The sequence below is a fragment of the Podarcis gaigeae genome, assembly GCF_964106915.1.
Source record: "Podarcis gaigeae genome assembly, chromosome: 11".
Lineage (NCBI taxonomy): Eukaryota > Metazoa > Chordata > Lepidosauria > Squamata > Lacertidae > Podarcis > Podarcis gaigeae.
The window spans coordinates 44,679,401-44,702,275 of NC_139687.1; the positions used below are offsets into that span (position 1 = coordinate 44,679,401).

Here is a 22,875-nt window from a genome sequence, read left to right on the forward strand (position 1 = left end):
ACGGGAGCTCACCCCATCACAGGGATTTGAACCGCCGACCTTCTGATTGGCAAGTCCTAGGCTCTATGGTTTAACCCACAGCGCCACCTGCGTCCCTTAAAGCTATATTACTAGTTATCAAAATAGTATATTTTTATTTATTTATTTATTTTAAATACATTGATCCCAAGGCCTTGAATGTCTTCTTTTCTTTCCCTTTCAACCAGTGAGCTTAAGAATACAATATTGGTAAGGAAATCCAATGTGTGAAACAGTCTTCTGTGCGATTGTATCAATAGCTGACATCCTCGAAGGCATTATTGTGACGATGTAGTGATAATAAATATCCCTTTTAACATTTCTGAGTTATGTATTACAAGGACGCTCCTTCAAGATAAGTTAGCTTCTTCTGACATAGGCTCAGATTCCTTTGTTGCCCTAGCTGACTCAAGCCCTTTCTCTGTTACCTTTCTCTGTTGCAGAATGATTCCTGGGGGAAACAATACTCATATGCTCTCTTCAAAGCCATGAGCCACATGCTTTGCATTGGTTATGGAGCCAGAGCCCCTGTCAGTATGTCGGATCTCTGGATAACTATGCTGAGTATGATTGTGGGGGCCACCTGCTACGCCATGTTTGTGGGTCATGCAACAGCCCTGATTCAGTCTTTGGATTCATCACGGCGTCAGTACCAAGAGAAGGTAATTTGCTCTGAAATACGACTTTTGTTTTCAAAGTCTCTAGTTATCAAGTTGTGTTAAATCTTGGGGGGGGGGTGGAGTTTTCTCAGAATCTCTTCAGATAAGAAAAAGAGAGAGAAATGATAGATAATTGCCTGGTTCACATGTAACACTAATCCATGGTTTGTTGACCAAACCATGAGCTAACCACAAGTAGACCCTAGTTTATTTCTCCAAAGCTTGCCTTATTTTATAGCTGCTATCACCTCCCATGTTTGTAGCTTGAGGAACTGCTGAGGTGAAATAGCCAATCAAACTATGGTTAAGGAAATTTGCACCAAGCCATAGTTAAAACAAACTAAGGTTCATAAGCCAATGACAAATCATGGCTTCAGATCGTGGCTTGTTGACAGGAAACAAAATATAGTTAAACCAGTAGGTAGGGTTTGGATGATCAAACAGCCATATCTGAATAAACCATGGCTAAATGTTAGAGGATAAAGCCACAGAGAATATGCTGGGGCAGGGAGGATAATACCATCTGTGAGAATTTCTTAGTATTCATAATCAAGTATTGTACATTCCAAATGCTTATTAAACCCATCCTGTGACACATAAGAAGTTATTGAACTTCATGTGCAGCTTCCTACTGAAATTATCTGTGTGATTTGATCCTGTTGTCCTGTCATATACTACGTTGTGACAAACAGTGTATATGTGTATAAGTATCAGAAAAATGTAATTTCCTTCCTTAAGAATGTCACCCTCTGTAGATTAGAAGGAGCAAAACAGCCACCAACAATTATACCTGCAATTTATTTTGCTTTAGTGTCAGTTATACAGTAGAAAATACTTATAAACAGAGGGAATAAATGTGGGCAAAAGACCAGCTTTAAAGAATAAAGTGTTTATAATACATTGCAAGGAGATTCTGCGGGGTGGGGATTGAGGCAACAGATACTGTTCGATCAACAAGGCTGCAGGAAATTCAATGAGGGAATGAACTGAAAATAGGAAGGTAATATAAAACTTTCTGTTAACAAAAGGCTCAGTTGATCTAAATGGGGAGGGAACAGAAGAACCTAAAGCAGTAGGCATTTTGATCAGCAGTAGATGAAACCTGATCATAGTATCTTCATTGGGAGAGGGATGCAGTAATGAAGGTTTGTGAAGACAGAGGGTTGATGTAGAATTGTCAATGGCAGGTGGTTGAGTTGGATGTTGGCATTCAAAGTAAATATCTGAACAAAGGAGAAGATGCTAGAGCTGAATCAAGCTTGGAGACCAGATTCGTGCTTTGTTATATCACATTTAGACTGCTGCATTGTTCTCCACAGAGCCTGCCAGCCCCATGAAGAGTGTTTAGTTCCATGGTTCCCAACGTGGGGCACACACCCCACACGGGGTCAATTTGATTTTTAAGAGGGGCAATTTGATAATGAGTTAGACCAAGTTAATGACCTATTACACTTCCTCCACGTGAACAGGAGTTCACTTTTTGAATAATAAGAATTATATGTCTTGGGGGGAGGGGGACATCAGGATTTTAGAGATGCTTAGGTGGGGCATGGCCAAAAAAAGGTTGAGAACCACTGGTTTAGATGCTTCATTTGGTACAAAATGCAGTTGCCAGACTGCTAGGCAGCATCAGGATTATATTACTCCAATATTGAAAGATCTGTGCTAGTTGCCAATGTTTTCGAGACTCTGTTCAAGATGTTAGTTTAGGATACTGCTACCTGTAAGACATCCTCTTTATGGTGTACATGAAAGGACTTTCTCCTGTGTGCCTCCCAGATTGTGGAATATGCTCCTTTCAGAGCTACCTTTGGTCCCCGCCCTCTCTGTTTTAGAAAAGTTAACAAGACACATTTTTATGTGGCCTTTTAAACGTTTTAGTAGTGTTTGAAATGTTTTCTGTTGCTTGTAATGTTTATATTATGTTTTTGATTTTGATTTGATAGTTTCCAAAATGTGATGTTTCTATAAATACTATAGTACAAATGATTTTTGGCTTGAGAAAATCATGGATTTTAGAATGCTAGTATTGGGTGATTCTTTAAATTTTAATACTCATCAGCTGTTACTTAAAAGATTCCGACTTGACAATATATATGTGAGTTCATAGTGTAGTGCAAGAGAAAATGTAAATTTGTATAAATATTTATTTAGAGTAAACGGTACTAAATACTGGCTTTCCCGACTTTGTATGGAAGCTGAATTAATACCCTTATGTTCAAACTCAGGTAGCATTTAACAATTGCATTTTTTGTACAAGAGCAAGTAAACCATTAAATTAGATTTTCATTTACCCGTTTCACTCACATAAACAAAGGAAACACTGAATTAAATGGTTATTTATTTTTCTTTGTCGTGAATAAGTATTCCCCCCACACCAGAATTTTGAAAATCCTGTAATATTTTGATTTCCACAAGTCAACCCTTGGTGGCCACTTGTTGGTGGAAAGTTATCATATATAAATTAAAATAAATGTAAATCATTAGGCAATTAAGATTTATGTTTGAAATCACCCTTATGCTTTTTGAAGGTCTTTGAGAGCCAGGAGTTCGTATTAGGTCTCTCCGTACATTCCCTCTGTGATATCTGGCACTGGAAGACTCTTGCTATTAAGATCTGATAGGGCAGACTACCTCTACCATGTCCATTGATTGCAAATCCAGAATTACATAATGCATAGTCTGCCTGCAGAGGATGCCCTTTTATTTGTGCATATTTTGCCTGGGTTATCTTAAGACGTTATCTATTTTGAGTCTCTTGGGATCTACCGTTCAGATAGAAAAACTAAATATTAAAGTTGAAATGATAGACAGAAGCCATCACCTGTTTCTTTGGCTCTGGTACTGCTCTTTTTGTTTCACCCTGTGTCCCTTGTGGGCCTGAAAACTGAATGCACTGAATGATACTGAGTGAGTATCATGCAAGCCTCTGATAAGGATTATTCTCTTTTGCTTACAAAGAGGATAAATGGCTGTTTCAAAGACTAGGTTTCTTTGCTGCCTGTTCTGCCACCACATTTCTGCGTGTTAAAAATAGGCTTATTTTCCTGTAAACATTTATTTGACTAAAGGAGGATATAAAATCCATCAGGAGAATTATCAGTATTTCTATGATTAAAGGGTGCTAGGATTCTTTTATATCTGGATGCATTTTTCTTGTCTTGAAATCCAGATAATTTCAAAATGTACTAAGGAAGAGTGCCGCTGTTGTTTTTCTGGTCTTGTTTCTGTCATTATATTTTAGCGTTTGTATTTCATGCCACATAATAGATTTCGACTTTGACAGATACTTGAGCAAACTGATAGTAATAATCACTTTGGTGCCACCTGCTTTAGGGAAATAATCCATCAGCTGCATTTAGTATTCAACTTATGTAGGCTAGCTTGCATGATGCAAATGTTAGAATTGCTGAACGGCTTCAACCAACAAAATCCACCTGCCCGAGATTTTGATGGTTGTTTTCAGGACCCTTGGGTATCAGAGGTCTTCTGTTCCCAACCTCTGATATTTCAGTAATTTGAAACCATTGAACAGTCTGCTTGAACTTTTCGAAATTAGATGGTTTCAAATAGTTTGCAGAATGGACAAAAGGCTGGAATCTGTTCAGAATTTGCAGGAGACAAAAGCAGATTAAAGGACAATGGCTGACAACTGAAATGGCCACTGGACTAGAGCATGCTGAACAAAGGAGCAGTGGGCCATAGAAACATGCCTGCGCGCGCGCACACACACACACACACCATGCAGAGTGCTCACCCCTTTTCCACCAACATTCCTCCATACCATCTCCCTTCCCCTGGTTTTTCAGATTCTTTTCATAGACAGCTCCGAACAGCCAGAATTCTTGGCAGACTCATGATAGCCTTAGTTCGTTGGAGTGAGCAAGTGACTTCTGCTATTCTTGTGGTATTCTTGTAGAAGATCACTGGTTCTTTTTTCATCCCCAGTATTCTCTGTATATTTGTTGCAATTCTCCGAATAACACTTCCAAAATATGGTATAGACATTTGATACAAATAAAATACACATGCCATGTATAAATATAGTTGTTTTTCTCCTGGATTCTACCTGTTCTAGAGATGACAAGTAGCACAATCCTTTCCCCACACCCTGTTTTCTTTGTCATGGGAATTTACCTGTAAAATGTCCTTTCAGCTTGAGTTATGCAGTCGTTTTCTCACAGTATTCCACAGGAAGATGCACAGTAAGCTCATTGCGAAGACAGCAGCTTTTTCATAGCAAAATTAAATCAGTTCTGTGGGAAAGAAGTTAGACGGGGAATCTAACTTTGTAGGCATATTTCTGTGTCTGTGCTTGAACCTGCTGCCTTTTACTGAGAGATTCCTCATGAAAGAAGCCCAAGGTTGCAATCCTGCAGATCTACGTGTGCACAGCCTGCTCTAGTACACATTACAAGCTTTTAAAAAACCATGTTTCAGGCTGCTGAGATTGGAGGTGTTTGTGACAAGGATGGCCTATCATCTCCACCTGATAGCTCAGTTGGTATAGCATGAGACTTGCAATCTTACGGTCGTGAGTTTGAGCCCCACATTGGAAAAAAGATTCCTGCATTGCAAGGCGTTGGACTAGATGACCCTTCTGGTACCTTCAACTCTATGATTCTATGATTCTATGATGTTGGTCCCAAAAGAATTCAGGGGAGAGCAATACAAAGTGATTAAGAGTTTAGCACCAATTTCCAGCTCTTGGAAACAAAGCAATTGGGGGGCATATCTTTGGTCATTTATCTTTAATGGAAAGTTTATTCTTCTTATATTCCACCTTTCCTCCAAGGAGCTCAAGGTGGCATACATGATTCTCCCTGTTCCCAATTTTATTCTCACAACAACCCTGTAAGGTAGGTTACACTGAGAGGCAGTGACAAGCCCAAGGTCACCAAGTTAGCTACATGGTTGAGTGTGGATTTGAACCATGGTCTCTCAGGTCTTGGTCCAGTCCTCTAACCACTACACAATGCTGTCTCAAAGTTCCCCCTAAATCAGTGAGACTACATGCTGAAAACTCGGTAGCCCAGTGTGTGAACAACTCTATACATAATTCTCTGATGTACTGCTGAATATTTACATACTAATCGTCATGCTTTAGCAAAGTCCATCCTGAAACTCTCCAGCCAGAAATTGAGTGCTCAGATATCAAACATTTGCTAAGACTGGAACCAGGGGTTTACAGACCAAGAGTAGTTACTATGGTGCCCTTCAGATTTTGCTGCACTATAAACCCTATTCTTCCCAATGATCAGGGGTGATGGGAGTTGTAGTCCCATACCTCTGGAGGATCCCAGGTCGAAAAAGTCTGGAATTAACTGGTATCTGAGGCAACCTGAACATTGATAGTACAATAACGAGAAATAAAGGAGCACTTAGAGGCCTTCAGCTTTACCCCATACATGGCATGCCTATCGTTTCATTGCTCCATGCTAGAGAACTGTAGACTTCATGATTCATAACTGCATATGTTCGAACAATGAGAGTCAAGTTACTGGAAAGAAAAACATTTGTGATAACATTGATGAAGGCTTGATCCATATATGCAGGTCATCACCTTGCAATCATCAAGCGATAAACATGTGTGTTAACCAGCCCTCTGTGGGTTCCCTGCTGTCATTTGACAGGCTGAGAGATTGGTGGAAAATCTTGTGTTTCTTCTACCCCTTTCCGCTCAGTGTGCATGCACGTGTAAAGCAATACTGTGATCCATATCGCTGGGTTCACTGAAGTGTTAATTTGTTTTTGTTTTTCACTTCTGTGTTTCAAAGCATTAGTTTGATCCTTGGTGTGCTTTGCTGGCTCTTGTTGACTGCTGAAAGCACATAGTTAATATTTCCGGTAGAAGTGTTCCGTGGATGACACCTTTAGCCTGTGCCTTATCTCCTACAAAGCGGAATCGAAGCTTTCTGATGCTATTGAAGATGCAAGATGAAACAAAATATAATATTGCATGATCGATATTTGTGGCAGTTTAGCGGGGGGAAACACAGCAAAATAAATCTGCTGAAAGGTTTGTGGGGAAAGTACAGTGTGTAAAAAAAATATCCCTATGATAGTCTAAAGATTTTTACCAGGGAAGTGTTTTGATGCATCTATTTTTATTTTGTGCAGTGTATGTGTGTGTAACACAGTGAGCAAAGTAATATGACCAATTTCTGGAGGTCATGTCCCATTGACGTCATTAGGAAGAGTGAATCAGATGCTAGATATTGTCTGGACCAAACCTTATGCAAATTCTGAGACACTTGCATGGAAGATTGTAAAATAATGACACTTATTGGTGGGATTTGCCCTTTGATGTGTAGTGGACAAAATCTGGGTGACCGTAAAACACCCAGAAACAAAGGAAGCCCTAAAATCTTTCCAGCAGTGGGAAGTTTGGTCCCAGGACCATTGAACCACATGACAATGTCAGTGGGAAGAAATCTCTTACTTAACTACTGCTGCATAATACTTTATAATTAACATGAAATGCAAGGAGAGAATACAAGGAAGGTGAGAAAGTGAAAGGCAAATGAGTTTGTTGTGTCAGCTTAGTTATGATAAATTACCTCAGGCAGTTTCCCTTATGTAAAAGCCCTACTGTAAGGAGAGTGTCTCATTAATAAGTAGGAGAAAGTGACAAGATGAGTTATAGTGGAGCAATCCACACTTAATATGGTACACACGTGTGATTATAAAGAATGCTACCAAATATCCCTGGAAGAGAAAAAGTTTCTTTAAAGACATATACTATCTTAAACCAACTCTTTAAAGGAAGAATATTCATAACTGAAAATACATCAGTGTATACAAAGACTCACTCATTGCCAGTAGTATCTTCCATTAAAGCAGGAGCCTTAGATAGGCTTAGAATCAAATCACGGTGACTAATTTCTTCTAACATAGCAGGATCCATATAGGAGGTGATTGGAGTGAGTTATAGTTGTACAGAAAGAAAAACAGGCAAAATGGGCGAAGGCTGCAGCAAGAATGTGCTGTCAACAAATCAGCTGCAATAATCTAGCTAGCACCAATCGCACAAAATGCCTTCTCATGCTAGTGGTCTGTTTCCATTAGCAGTGTGATGTTGGAGCAACTTAATTCACACTAGATTGCCCTTTCTTTTCCATGAACCAGAAAATCACAAGTCTCAATTTTCCAGTTCACAGGAGAAGAGCTGAGATCTATTGTGAGTTAGTCACCGTAGTGTTTACAATATTCCCGCAAGAAGACAATCATTTGTAAGAGTGAGCTTGAAGCAGAATATCTGAAGTCACTCACTTTATGAGTCTGCCATTCCCTATGTTGTTCTGGGCTGAGTGGTGTCTGGTTTTCAACATCATGATAAACCAGCTAAATGTCTTGGTGAACAGCTACTACTTAGCGGTCTAAAACTGACACATTTTTAGTTACTTTAACTCATCGTTACAACTGTTATTTTATAGTACAAAGCTACAAGGGCTGCAGGAATCACTATGACCCGCTTCACATCCCCCCCCCCCCATTTTTACTTGGCACACACAAACAGTGCTGGATTTACGTATAAGCTAAGCAAGCTATAGCTTAGGACCCCACTCTCTTGGGGCCCCCCCAAAAAATTAAAGGGAAAAAAAACTAGATGTACATTTCCAAAATATAAGATAAAAAACAAATAAAATAAAACCTACAAACAGCAACAGTGTTTTGTTTTGTTTTGTGTTGTGTAGGCTCCTATGATGTAAATAATGGGCCCTGCCTGCTAGCCTGCTCCCTAAAATACCACTGGTTTGCTCATTTCTATATATAGGGTGCCAGTGCGGTGTAGTGGTTAAGAGCGGTAGATTTGTAATCTAGTGAACTGGGTTCGATTCCCTGCTGGGTGACCTTGGGCCAGTCACACTTCTCTGAAGTCTCTCAACCCCACTCACCTCACAGAGTGTTTGTTGTGGGGGAGGAAGGGAAAGGAGAATGTGAGCCACTTTGAGACTCCTTTGGGTAGTGATAAAGCAGGATATCAAATCCAAACTCTTCTTCTTCTTCTTCCTACATTCTGCATGGCAACATGTGCAAATGGCTTTAGATACCTATTAGATCCATAAATTACCATATAGCATATATTCAATGCAAAAAAAATTGTTGTTGACAAAGGACAGCTGGACATATAAAGGGCCCCATTACCTGTAGTAGCTTAGGGCCTCATCAAACCTAAATCCAGCCCTGCACACACACACATCATGATTCATGATATATTGTCATGTTGGATATTGTGAAACCATTACCACGATGTGGACTTCAAACCAATTTAGATTTTGTATTGATACATCGCCCAGCAATGCTAGAGGACAAAGCTTAGAAACACAGGAAGCTACTTCATACCGAATCTTTCTAGTGGTCCATGTAGCCCAGTGTTCTCTACACAAAATGGCAGTGGTCTTCTGGTTTTCAGACAGGAAAAATTCCAGCCCTACCTGGAGATTTTGGGGATTGGACCTCAAACATTGTTAGGATAGTACTGTAAGTGAGTCTGAATCCCAGGCCATTGCTTTGTATAACTCCGTATTTAAAGAACATAGAGAGTCACAGTTAAATGGCATAACTATACCATTTGGCCGATAACAGTCCTCCAATCAGTTCTTCATATAAAACGATTTTACTGATTCAGCCTAAGAAATAGCTGAAATTATAGTACATGTCACTCTGGGTGAAATAATGTGAGTAATCAAAACCATTTCATGGTGTGGCTGATGCATGATCAATGTCAAAAAACCTCAGTATGATTTTAAAAGTTTTTTCTTAGTCATCTGGGTTTAATGTGTGTTCTCTTTCACTGCTATTTAGATACAGTTATTTAGCTTGTGCCTTGGGATTCTTAATTGTACCATCTGTTGAACAGTAAAGGAAAATAAGAAGGTTGCTTATATTTATTTACCTTGGTGTTTATTAGTAGTAATAATAGCAAAAGCTCCTCCCCCCCCCAACAAAAATTAGTTTTTGAGCTATTTTAAAAGAATGTTTTTAGAAATTTCACAAAAAAATCAAAGCTTCCAATAAGAGCTACCATACACCTAGATTTTCCTGTACATTTTAACCAATTTCTGAAAATTCCACCTGGGCAGTATTTTCAGCGGATGAATCACAGATATATCCAGGAAATTCTGGACATATGCTGGCCCTATGTTTAGCACAGGAGGGGTCATTTTCTTTAAATTGTGGGATATTTGTCAAGTATAGCCAAAATACCTTCTACTTGGTTTGATTAACAGCTTGTTCATGACTGACTGAATGTGAAATGAGGTATGTTTTTCCCCACCCCACTAGATGACTTCATGCCATCTGATGCACTGACATATCAGGCTAACAGTTAGGCTACCACAGAAAGGCATGGTTCTCACATAACACTAAACTATGGCTTAGCAGTATGCGCAAACCCATCACAGCAGCTTTACTATGGCTTATATAATAACTATGGCCAAAAACCACTTGTCGACCAAGGTTTATAGCTGGTTTATAAAGCTTAGTTAATGTGAACTATAGTTTAGCATTATGTGCAAATCCTGACCTACTCCTTAACCATGGTGAAGGACTATCACTGCCCAAAAGCTACAGAGCTGCGAGTGAAGAGTGGCAAAAGAATTAAACTGCTCTCAGGGCTCGGCTGCTCTCATTGGTACTATTAATTATTCTGTGATGAAAGCTAAGGTTTAAGTGATTGTCTGCCAAGTGTCTCTGTTTTAGCTGTGGTTTATTAACTATGGTCGACATTATAGTTAGGCATGGTTTAGCATTATATGTGAACCTTTACCATGCGCTCCATGTACTCCCCCCCCCCCAAAAAAAATAACCTTCACTTCCCATCCCTTCCCTCAGCAAAAGGGTTCATCTTACTTGGTTTATTTTCTGCCAGGAAGGCTATGCACATACTTAGAGCTACCAAGCTAATAATAATTGTAACTGTTTGTCAAAGGTGGTTTGATGGCCTCAATGCCATTTTTTTCTCAACAGAGGAATGCAGTTATTGTTTTTAGCACTGTGAGCAGTCTGCTGCTTGCCATGTCTGTCTGCTCATTCCCTCATCCAGGACCCCTTACTAATTACCTTCCAAGAATTTTTATAATACCATTTAACTTCTGCTCAGTAATTAAACATTTCATCTCAATAACCAGTTTATACAATGTCTTACTATTGTTCATTTCAGTTACAATGATTGAGAAATTAATTAAGTTTGAGTGAATTTTTTGAAGAAGATTCATGTTCTCGGTCTGTTCCCATGGAGTCAGTGGTTTGCTTTATTTATTTATTTTTTAATATAGAACACAATGCTCATAACTTAATTTACTTTGAAGTAATAAAAAACCCCACCTCATGCTGAAATTCCATGGAAGCGGGGCAGTGTCTTCAGATATCATCCTTATCAGCTTTCCCACCTTCCATAATGGCCTTCCTGGGGCCAGTCAACAAAGCTGAAATTCAGGGTTTGGCCTCTTTTGGGGTAGCCTTGAAAGAGGATCGGGCAATTTTTTGAAAAATAAGACTATCAATTGCTGTTATTCATTATAGCTAGGTATAGGCCTTTGAGCACCAGTTGCTGGGAATCACAAATGGAAGAGTGCTGTTGTGCTCATGTCTTGCTTGCAGGATTTTATAGGTATCTGGTGGACCACTGTGGGAACAGGATTTTGGACTAGACAGACCCAACAGGATCCCGTACAGTCTTCTAACCCATAACCAGGCAAATAGGTGTTGTAGGTTCTATTCCGATACACCCGCCATGAAACAACTTTGGAGCCACAGTTGAACATTCAATTCTCTTCAAGAAGGAACACCTGCAAATTATGTGTAAGGTAAAGGTAAAGGGACCCCTGACCATTAGGTCCAGTCGTGACCGACTCTGGGGTTGCGGTGCTCATCTCACTTTATTGGCTGAGGGAGCCAGCATACAGCTTCCGGGTCATGTGGCCAGCATGACTAAGTCGCTTCTGGCGAACCAGAGCAGCACACGGAAATGCCGTTTACCTTCCCGCCGCAGCGGTACCTATTTATCTACTTGCACTTTGATGTGCTTTTGAATTGCTAGGTTGGCAGGAGCAGGGACCAAGCAGGGGGAGCTCACACCATCACTGGTATTTGAACCGCCAACCTTCTGATCGGCAAGTCCTAGGCTCTGTGGTTTAACCCACAGCACGTGTAGCCAACACATAAAATCAAAGCATCCCACTTAGGCCCAGCTCTGTACAGATCTCCTTATTCCTGAATTGGGAGAAAAACTGAACATATGTAACATCAAATAAACCTAGCAATTAAGGCTTTTGGGGTTGTTGTTGTTGTTTTACCAAACAGCATATGAATTTGATCCTTACCAGGTAAGCAAATGAGGGTTTGTGTCATTCAGTAATCAGAGTCAACATACGGTGAAGAGGAAATTGGGAAAGAAGTGAGTTGTGAGAAAAAGAGAAAAAGAGACTTAGCTTGGTAGGGGACTTACTCAAAGTCTCTTTCTCTCTTTTTCTCACAACTCGCTACTTTCCCAATTTCCTCTTCACCGGGGTCTAATGTGGATTAAATTGCCTATTTGTGTCCATTTCTCCCAAATAGGCAACTCCCACAAAAGGAAAACAAGCGAGGCTACTTCCCTAATGTTAGGGCCGAACCCATTGCCACCTGGGCACCTTATCTCCTGAGACGGCCTAGTATCCCCTATAATCTGACTTTGTGAGACATATACTAGAGCATTTGCTCAGCAACAACAGCACCTGGCCTCACATCTGATGCTAATCCTGTGTGACATGTCCTACTTTCAGTGCAGGATATTATTTTCATTCCCCACCTAACTGATACCTGGGGTCAGTGTTCACCTCTTAAACAGAACAATAGAATTATTAATTGGGCATTAAAATATCTGACTTGTTAGCCAATTGAAGGCTATATACTGAGCTCTCACTGGAGCTGGTTAAAGTCCTAAGTACTCTCCCCAGTGAACAGAATATGGGTTGTAAATTCTGTGAACACTAGACTTGTTAAAGCACAAATTATCCAGTGAGATACAGCTGCATATGAAGGGAATACACACCCAAGAATGCATTCACATTTTTATCCTGTATCTTCCAAGAGCAGGAAAAAAGTAGAGTTCTGATCTTTAAAAAGTGTTCTGCAAAAACTCATTGACCGAAGGCTGGAAAACTCCCCCTAAATCCTGCTGTTAACATACCTTGGTATTAAGTAATGAAAGCACCATCATCATGAACCAGGGAAGCAACTACAGTCATTAGCCATCAATACATTCTGGTCATATTGGCAGGATGTGACCTGGACTTATTGATGTGATTGTGCAGCCTCTCTGTTGTTGATTTGTCTTTGTGAACATAGTGATCCATTTAAAGTAGAAGTGGCAAACCCGTGGCTTTCCATATGTTGTTGGAGTCCAACTCCCTTCATGCCTAGCCTTCAGCAGATTGGGGAGGGGGCATAACCAATTGGTTTTTTAAAATCATCAAAAACAATAGAAGCTTATTGGGAGATTACGGTCATATGTAGCACTTCTCAACAACAGATAGTTTGGTTAAGAGAATGGTAAAAAGTGTGTGTGTGTGTGTGTGTGTGTGTGTGTGTGTGTGTACGCACTCACAATAGAACTTCCACCCCCCCTCCTCTCCCCCCAGAACAAAATTAGGGAGGACTGCAAGGTAGGGGGGGGGGTTCCATTGATCAAGTGGAAATTGTTGCACTGATGGAACAAGTTAGCTAGATAGTGTCCTTAGTTTTCCTAGCAATTTACCCAAAAGACTTTGAACAGATAGCTGAAACTGGTGTCATTAAATCTCAGGTTAAAAACTCTTAGTGTCTGAGGCTGATCAAAAGATTTTTAGGTTGGCCAACAAAATAGTAAATGAGGTATAATACCTACAAATGTCTTTTGAGACCTGGCTCCAGCAAGTCGAATCGCTTAGTTCCAAGCTTTGTTCCCCTTATTATTTATCTTTCACCTAAGAATGTGGGTCGAAGGCTATTCAGTTGCAAAGCAGAGCGCAGTCAAAGAAACAAGCAACAGAGGAGGATTTGAACAGGTGACAGAAGATCACAGATCAATGCACAGGGGACTGGCTATCCGACTCATGCAAAGGATAAGGAAAGGAAATGGGTCAAAGCTAGGATTGGAACTTGTTAAAGTGTATTAATTCAAATCTCTTAGGTCAGTAATCTGCCAAGAGGCAGAAATGTGGATAAGAGTACAAAAGGCATGGCTTAAGCAGAAGCAATTAATTGGACTGTCATGTACTAGAATGCTACCAGTGCAGCTGAAAAAGGCGTACATTGCCTTGTAAAGGTCAAATTCTGGGGAACCAAGCAGGAAAAGAAAAGTTATAAACACTAATTCTGTGGTCAAAGCTTGAATGTCATGGTGATTAGACCAGACATTACCTCCACCAACAGATACAGGCTTTTCCTGGTCCTGTCCTATATGTTCTCATGCTGTGGTTCACTTGCTCAGTAGACTAATTGAATAATTTTCTTCAACATACCATGTATTTGAAGTGTTCATGTGTGTTGAGTTATCAATTAATTGTTACTTTAAGCAGGTGTAACCGAACTATAAACCTTGGGGTGGCATTTTGCTCGACCTTTTCTACCTGGGTATTGATACGGAGATATAAAAGACATGTGCACGCCAATATGGACACTTAAACAGAAGCAAGAAGGAATAGGTAGAAGGAGCCGGACCTGAGTAGCTGGGTTACAGCAGCAAGATGATTTTGACTAAAATTAGCTGGGTTGTTAAATGGATAGGGTAATGTGTGCAACAACCAGTGACAAGGTCTGAAGTACCTGGGATAGCTCCTTGCAGGGGCTCTGTGAATAACAGTAGTGTTCTTGGTGTGAAGGCCAGCATTAAACTCTGCACAGTTAAGCTGGAATTCGTTGTTAGAGGTTATAGTGATGGCCACCAACTTGGGTAGCTTCAAAAGATTTTAGGCATGTTCATAAAGGACAAGACTATTGACAGCTACTAGTTATGATGCCAACGTACTAGCTCCAGCATCAGAGGTGGCATGTCTCTGAATGGCAGTTGTGAGCTTCCCATAGGAATCTAGTTGGGCACTGTGGGAACAGGTTCAGCCTTTGGTCTGATCCAGCATTGCTCTTGCTATGCAGTGTCCAAAGGAGCCTTTAAACCTGGAGCCCCAACTCCCTAAGATTATAAGGCAGGGATTGGGGAAACTTGTGCCCCTCCTCTTCTGGGGTCTGATTCTGACTCCTCAGTTGGAAACATAGGAGTAAGCTGAGCTGATGTATCAGGGATATTAAACCAGTATTGTGTTCACTGCTGACAATCCATTCTTACTCTGACAGATTGCACCAAGTTCTCTGCCTTGGACTCAGTTTTGGGTGGATTTCAGAATTTATTTTATTTATTTCATGAAAAAGTATACAGTGGTACCTCGGGTTAAGTACTTAATTCATTCCAGAGGTCCATTCTTAACCTGAAACTGTTCTTAACCTGAAGCACCACTTTAGCTAATGGGGCCTCCTGCTGCCGCTGCACCGCCGGAACATGATTCCTGTTCTCATCCTGAAGCAAAGTTCTTAACCCAAGGTACTATTTCTGGGTTAGTGGAGTCTGTAACCTGAAGCGTCTGTAACCTGAGGTACCACTGTACAATGCTTGAGTGTAAAAAAACAACAAACAAAAACCCCAAAACCTCAAAGCAGTTTATAAAAAGAGAAGTCTCTGGGGCAGGTATTTCCAGCTGAAGATCATCTCAGAAAGATCTAGGGGTTAGGCTGTTGTAGGACCCATTCCTTCCCTACCTGCCAGTGCTGGGAACTTTTCAAGGAGAATATTTCCAGACATTCTCTGTTTGCATAGATGAAGAGCTTTTCATATGGACATACTCAACTGATTCATACAGGAAATGTTTGTACTTCTTTAGTGTAAAAGCATTCAGTTAAAGGTATTTGACAGAAGGGCTCGTAGATGAAAATCTTACACCATTGGTTATTTCACCTTCTCTCATATAACCTTGGTAGTAGGTCTCATGTGTTTTGCAAAAGGACCAGGTTCATCTTCCTAAATTAGCTGCATACACCCAAAAAAACCCTTTACCACAAAACATGGCGCATATGTACAAATCAAAAGCAGCCAGCCTATCCATCCCCAGTAATTAGTGCAATATCAGCCACAATGTCCTGACAGCAAATATACTGATTTTATAACATCTGGTGCTGAGGACTAAACAATGACCTTCCTCATAATGACCTTTCGGTTTAATCCCTTTTGAAAATAAATCTTATTATGGATGAGTCAGCAAACAGCTCTACTGTGTTTGCTGTTTACAGCTTGCATTTTTCAGGCAGCAGAAAATGTAGATTTTAATATACCGGTATATGTTTTAGCCTTTTCATTTCTACAGCATCCCTCTGTGAGGTTAGTAATTTTTTAGCAATCATTTTAGTGAGCACTGTACATGATTTTCTTGTGATCTCCCCATGATTCTCTAAAATCTATGTTTGGACTAAAGCAGGATTGCTCCTTGAAATGCCATCCCTCCTATGGTTGTTTTTAGCATTGGCATTAGGAATCACAGATGTTGGGGGACGGTTAGGCCAGGGGTTGGGAACTGAATGCAACAGCCAGATAATCCTCCTCAGTCCTCACAGACTTAATGGCGAAAATTACACCTGCAACCAGCATTTAATTCCAGCTACCGCTGGGCGAAGGGAAGAATGGATGGATCAGTCTCTTTCCATTCCATAGAAATAAATTCATTCACAAATCCATGTAATCCTATTTCTACATTAAATTTAAATATGTATTTTTAAAGGATTAAATATGTATTTTCAACATTTTTGTCTCAATATACACATTTCTAAACATATTTTATCCCAGATATATACTTTTATATTACATAATTATGATACATTATTATAATTGATACATTTATGAGAATGCAATTATCCTTTTTATACAGATCCGGTATAGCTTAGTGGCTAATGTGGTATGTGCTGAAAGGCACAGCTCAGTAGTAGAGTCGATATGTGGCATGGAGGAGTCCCAAATTCAATCTGCAGTTGGGAAAGATCCCTATCTGAAATCCTAGAAAAAGTGCTGTCAGCCAATGGAGACAATACTGTGCTTGATCTGACTTCCTTCCTATATTCTTATGAGTCAGGGCACCCCAAATTCAAGTATCACTTCAGCCATGATCACTGACATAGAGCTGTAGAGTTGGAAGGAACCCCAAGGCGCATCCAACACAACCCTGTTCAGTGCAGGAATCGTGCCTGCAGCTGTCCCCGGGTGGCCTCGAACCACCAACCTTCTGGTTAACAGCCAGGCACATGGACCCATTGGGTCACAGGTCTCACAGACGATACGTTTGCTTGAAGAACACATTAGCCATCACTGCCAATGTTCTCCTGTAGTGGAGAATATTTTAAAAGCCTATTGCATTAATATACTTTTTTTTTTTACATTTCCTCTTTTTCTAGTACAAGCAAGTGGAACAGTACATGTCGTTTCATAAACTACCTGCCGATATGCGCCAGAAGATCCATGATTATTATGAACACCGTTACCAGGGAAAGATCTTCGATGAAGATAGCATTCTCAACGAACTCAACGACCCACTTAGGGAGGTAAGGATGTCAACATTGCGAGAGGGTTTCTCCCTCATTCTGAGCTTGAGAACAATTCAGGTGCATGAAAAGTACACCCTTCATTTGAGGTGGGCTTTAAAGAGCCCCTGAAGTTTTTCTGAATTTGGCTTGGGTCGGGAAAACTTTGCTAGTTTGTCTCCAATTAGACACAACAGGCAAACTAAAAAGTTATTGCGATGATATGTTTATTTAAAATATGGTTTACTGTTCTGTTTTGCTTCTCAGCAACTCAGTTATGGCATTTCAGTTATTATGTAATGTATTGCTAAAACCACGCTTCTTAAGAAGAGGATTGAAAAACCATCAACCTGGGAAAATTCAGCAAACATCATCCCAGTTCCTCCACTCCGCCCTAGTACCCAGGAAAACAATATTAAGACCAGATTTCTTTTTTAAAAATAGGCCAGGTTCACAAATCACTTTACAAGCTTAACAGTGGTTTAAAAGTGAACATACAGTGTGCTAGTTCAGAGGGAAAGAAAAAAATATATTCGCTGCTTTGCTCTTTGCTTTTTCCTCTGTACTGCGCTACCGGGAACTAAGCCATGGTTTGGCTCAGCATTACATCCACATTATGGTTTATCTCTCTGCAAACAAACCACAAGCTGTTTTTCCTTGGCCTGCTACTTGTGGTTTGTTTGGTGGAGACAAACCATGAACCTGAGTTTGGACAGAATGTTAAGCCAAATCATGGCTTAGCTCCCAGCAGTGATGCAGCAACAGGAGCTGGAGAAAAGTAAAATGGCCATTCTTTCCTCCCTGTACATTTGCCTTTAAGCTACAGTTAAGCACAGCTGTGGTGGTTAAAAGTGATGTATGAAAGAGGTTGGAGAATCTCAGCCCTTGTTGAAGAAGAATCAGCATAGCTTCTCTAAAAGAAAGTCTCACCTTACTAGCAGGGTTGGTCAATAGACTCTGAAGTCACAAAGTACTGAGAACTAAGTGGAACTGGGTCATCTCAACTTACCCAGCAAATAATGCACTTTGCAGCTTCGACAAGCTCAATATTTTTGCATTTTATCCAACTAATGGTGACTGCAGCATAAATTCCTTCTTTGTTTATAAGCATGAATTTGCTATTAGCATTATCAAAATGTCATGCTCATTAATTGCTATGCTCTGATATGGAATGACAAATGCTAAAATTTCCATGCCTGATAGTGCTTAATGCCAACATTTTTTAACCTTTCCAAACTACACTTTCCATGTACTGGATAACAAATTGTATTTCTCTTGCACACAAGGAGCAACAATTCACATTTTTCCCCTCAAGTTGACCCTAGGAAAAAAAATATGAGTGAGCTAACAAAAACACATGCAAATGCTTTGCTCAAGAGGTGAGCTTCTGAAAATATGAGCAAGAGAACTGAAATGCTTATGTAGCATTAACTACAGTAGGTCATTGCTGTTCCTGTTGTAATTGCATTGTGATTTCAGTTGTTCTAAAAAATTAAACTGCATAAAAACTTTAAAATACAGGACTGTGCTCAGGATGAGGACTACAGCAATCATTTGTTGACAGTGCATAATTATCACTGATGGGAAATTTTAATTATGTTTGTGGAAACTTGACAAAGCCGACTGTAGGAGCATGTTATGAACAGGCATGACATTGATCAAGTTACTTAAGAACAGGATGATGGGTGGGGTAACAACAACAACAACAATTCAACCTACAAATGCTGGCACAAATGTCTCCCTAAATTTAAAATTTCCATGTGCCATCAATGATGTTTAACAGGATGGGGATGAAAAACAATCTGTTTTCTATCCCAAAATGAGGAAAACTGCACAATATGTTGGAGGAAGGGGGGGAAGGATGTTTGAGACACCCAGGTTATTATTTGAGCCCAGAAGCAACTGGCTTGGTCATGCTGACAAGTTGGAAGCAGTTGAATGAACTGTGGGTGGCTCAGTACCAGCAGATGTGCGGAGCCAAGCATTGACTGAAAATGCCATACCAAGAATTGCGGCTAAATAAATGCTAATGCTAATGAAAGGATTGGTGGACAAAAATAAATAAAATAAAATCTAGGCATGAATCTGCAAGAGCAGATTTTTATTTCATACATTCCCTTCTGGGCTGGCGATGTTGGGAGCAGATGTGAATGTTCCCTTTGTACATTAGGTGACACACACAGAGAGACCAATCTCCATCTTTTGTGCCACCAAGAGACATTCAAAGGATTCATTCCAGCTAGGCAAAAACATTCAAGATGGGTGCGAAGTTAAGTCCAGGCAAGATGTGAAGTCTTGGGAGATTACTTGAGGGCCATGGCTGGTCCTGAGATTCAGCACTCCCTTCCAAAAAAGAAACCCAAACCCAGATGTGATTAGCAGTGGCACATTTAGCATCATGCACAGCTAATCCCATAGGTTTGTGTGTGTTGTTGTTTTTAATTAAGGGGGAAAGCTGAAGAGCAGCAAGCAACTGTGTTTTGAGGGACATGAAAAAATAATACTGGGACAATAAGAGACTAGTGCCCCATTGCCGAGTGATAAGATTTCCAGACTCATGAATGCTAGGATAAAAAATGCCAGGAACTCTCTCCGGCGATGTGCCTTATTGTTCAACTGTCTGGAGAATAGCATTCCACTAGCTGACCTTGCTCACAGGGGTTTTGTGGGCATCATTACTTGCTTCTTGCAGATAATAACAAGTAATGCAGTGGGATGGCATCGGTTGGATAAGTGTTCTTTGCAGTCCCTTAAAGCAGCTCCAAGTTCCTGTAAAAAAAAAATGAAAAGAAAGTCTTGACACTTTGAATATGATGAAAGATTTTTGTGCCTGACTATTACCCAGGCTATAATTGGTTCCATTAGTTTGTTTCATGGGGATGAAGAAGAAACTTCAAAGCTGTGCAGGGAACTGTGTGTGCCACTGTTTCTACGAATAATAAGATAGTTATTCCATGGTACACAACGCTACAGTATAATCCATTAAGTTGTTGGTGGAATTGTCCCTCTAATCAGAAACGTGGGGAAAGATGTAATCTGTTTTGGGGGTTTAAAATAATTGTTTGCCCAAATTGTTTGAGTCTTCCTTGTAACTATTTTAAAAATTTAAAGTAAATATAAAGGTCTCTCTGAGTGAGACTTCAACCGTCTTGAAGGCAACAAATCTCTTCCTCACCCCCACCCCCCATCACATCTGGCCATTGAATAGCACCAAACCATTTCAGCTACACAGATTGCTTACAAAAGCTCTTCAGATCCTGAATCTACCTTTCCAAATGAAACTTAACCTAGTCCATAACACATTGCCAGGCAAAAACATTCCTCTTCTCCTAGGCTTATCAAACAATCTATGGCCTTTTAAATTGGGGTGGATATTGTTTTAGTATGTTAAAATGTTGTGTATTATTGTGTTCTTATATTGTAAACCGCCCTGTGATCCTCAGATGAAGGGCAATATAGAAATTTAATAAATCATCATAATCATCATCATAAGTAAGAGGATTTAAGCCAATTTATAGCAACGGAAAAATTATTTATTTCCTCATTTCTATATGGCTCTCCATAACAAAATCTCAGAGTGGCTTACAAAAATATATAAAATAATATTTGAAATACAGAAAACGGAAACCAACAGCAGGAAGAAAATACTCCTTACAGACTGTGGACCAAATCAAGCTGTTCCCACAAGCACTCAAAGGCTTGAGTGAAAAGGTGTCTTTTAAGCAGCCTATAGACCCGACATCAGGAAGAAGCCTAATGGACGTTCAGAATCAGGGAGTTCCACTACATCTGAGAAGGTGCTACAATGGGTCCCCACCCCCTGCACACTTCTCAGGTGTGCGATTATAAGGAAGGCCTCCTCCACAGATCCTTTCTGCCAGGCTGACACATATTAGGAGAGGCACTCAGTTGGGTCCTTGGATCCCAAACCATTTAGAGCTGTATAAAACATGCAGACCCATGAGAGTCCCATGGACTGCAAGAAGATCAAACCTATCCATTCTTAAGGAAATCAGTCCTGAGTGCTCACTGGAAGGACAGATCGTGAAGCTGAGGCTCCAATACTTTGGCCACCTCATGAGAAGAGAAAACTCCCTGGAAAAGACCCTGATGTTGGGAAAGATGGAGGGCACAAGGAGAAGGGGACGACAGAGGACGAGATGGTTGGACAGTGCTCTCGAAGCTACAAACATGAGTCTGACCAAACTGTGGGAGGCAGTGGAAGATTGGAGTGCCTGGCATGCTCTGGTCCATGGGGTCACAAAGAGTTGGACACGACTAAATGACTAAACAACAACAACAAAGACAAAATAAGTATCTTAAAATAGACTCCATAGCAAATAGGCACCCAGATCATGGGAAATAACTCACTCAATAACTGAGCAGCGTCATTCTTCACCAGCTGCAGCCTCCAACCCATCTTCAAGGGAAATGGGTTGAGGGCTGAGATCCAGCAGAGTTCTGTTTTCTAAGCAGTACTTGGATTCTCTGCATGTCCAAGTATAATAGGAAAGCAACACTTTGATCAAAATCCAGTCTGCCTCATCAACAGTTAGATGTGACTACGGAAGTTTAAATTGGTCAATTTTGGTTTCTCAATTTTCTAACCTTCAGTTCTCCACATTTCCATGTCAGTTGTGATTTTTAAAAAAAAAGTCCTCATGAGAGTGTAGTGTAGCTTTATATTGTAAATGTATACATGACATTTTGCCAAAACTGCACATTTTTTTTGCAAAGCAAAATAATGCATTTATGTATTTAATTTTCAAGAGTATATGCGTGTTTATGAGCGCTTTACCCCAATGTATGCATCTATGTAATTATTTGGCTGGAGAATTACACTGCAGAATTCAGATAAGAATGAATTTCAAAAGATGGCTGTATTTCATTCCAGCTTTGTTTTGGAAAGTGCAAATCAAATGTGAACTGAATCAAATTTCTCCCCATCCTTAAGAAGTGACACACTAGAAGTTGGATGGCATTATTTCTGCATCACCATGACAAAGCCTTAATACATAGCATTGTAGGGCAGACCTATTATGAACACCTTACACTGGATACTTCAGCATCTCCCATTGCATGCCATTGCATGCTCCATTGTAACTCTGCAGATCAGATCAGATCAGCCCCAGAAAATTATAGCCTGGTTGCTTTTCCAAGGTAGGAGACAGCTACAGTTCTACAATGCAAGTTGTGACAGGGCTATAGCAGCACAGCAAACCCAACTTGTGAGAAAGAGGTTAATACCCTTTCTGAGCCATTATTTAAAGTTCAGAGCCAGCCTATTTTTAGATCGTAGTGTGAGAAGACGTTGGCTGAAAATAGATACAGATCACGTCTCCTTGTAGAATATAGAACATTGGGACACTTCATTTTCAGAGAACATAATTGGTATTTGGGATATAACCTCCCTGCTTTCAACCTTTTGTGCACTGTAAAAAGAGATTTGTTATAAAAACCTCTCATCTTATGTGAGTATTCCTAAGAACACAGAGCACAGCAAAGGGTGGGGCAGGGGTGGATTTAGTTAAGATTTGGTTTTGCTAGCTCATTTTGGGTGTGGCTAAGGTCAAGCTGTCCCCAAGTTTCCATTGTCTTGGTACTGTTTTGGCAGAAC

The 22,875-nt window shown here is 40.2% G+C and overlaps 1 protein-coding gene across 1 annotated transcript in view; it reads left to right on the forward strand.

Moving 5' to 3' along the window:
- Nucleotides 1–22,875, forward strand: part of HCN1 (hyperpolarization activated cyclic nucleotide gated potassium channel 1) — a 189,337-nt gene that overhangs the window by 131,296 nt on the left and 35,166 nt on the right. The window contains exons 4-5 of the mRNA XM_083703466.1: nucleotides 462–680; nucleotides 17,133–17,279. Of these exons, the coding sequence (XP_083559592.1) occupies nucleotides 462–680; nucleotides 17,133–17,279 (366 nt within the window). The remainder of the gene's footprint in view (nucleotides 1–461; nucleotides 681–17,132; nucleotides 17,280–22,875) is intronic.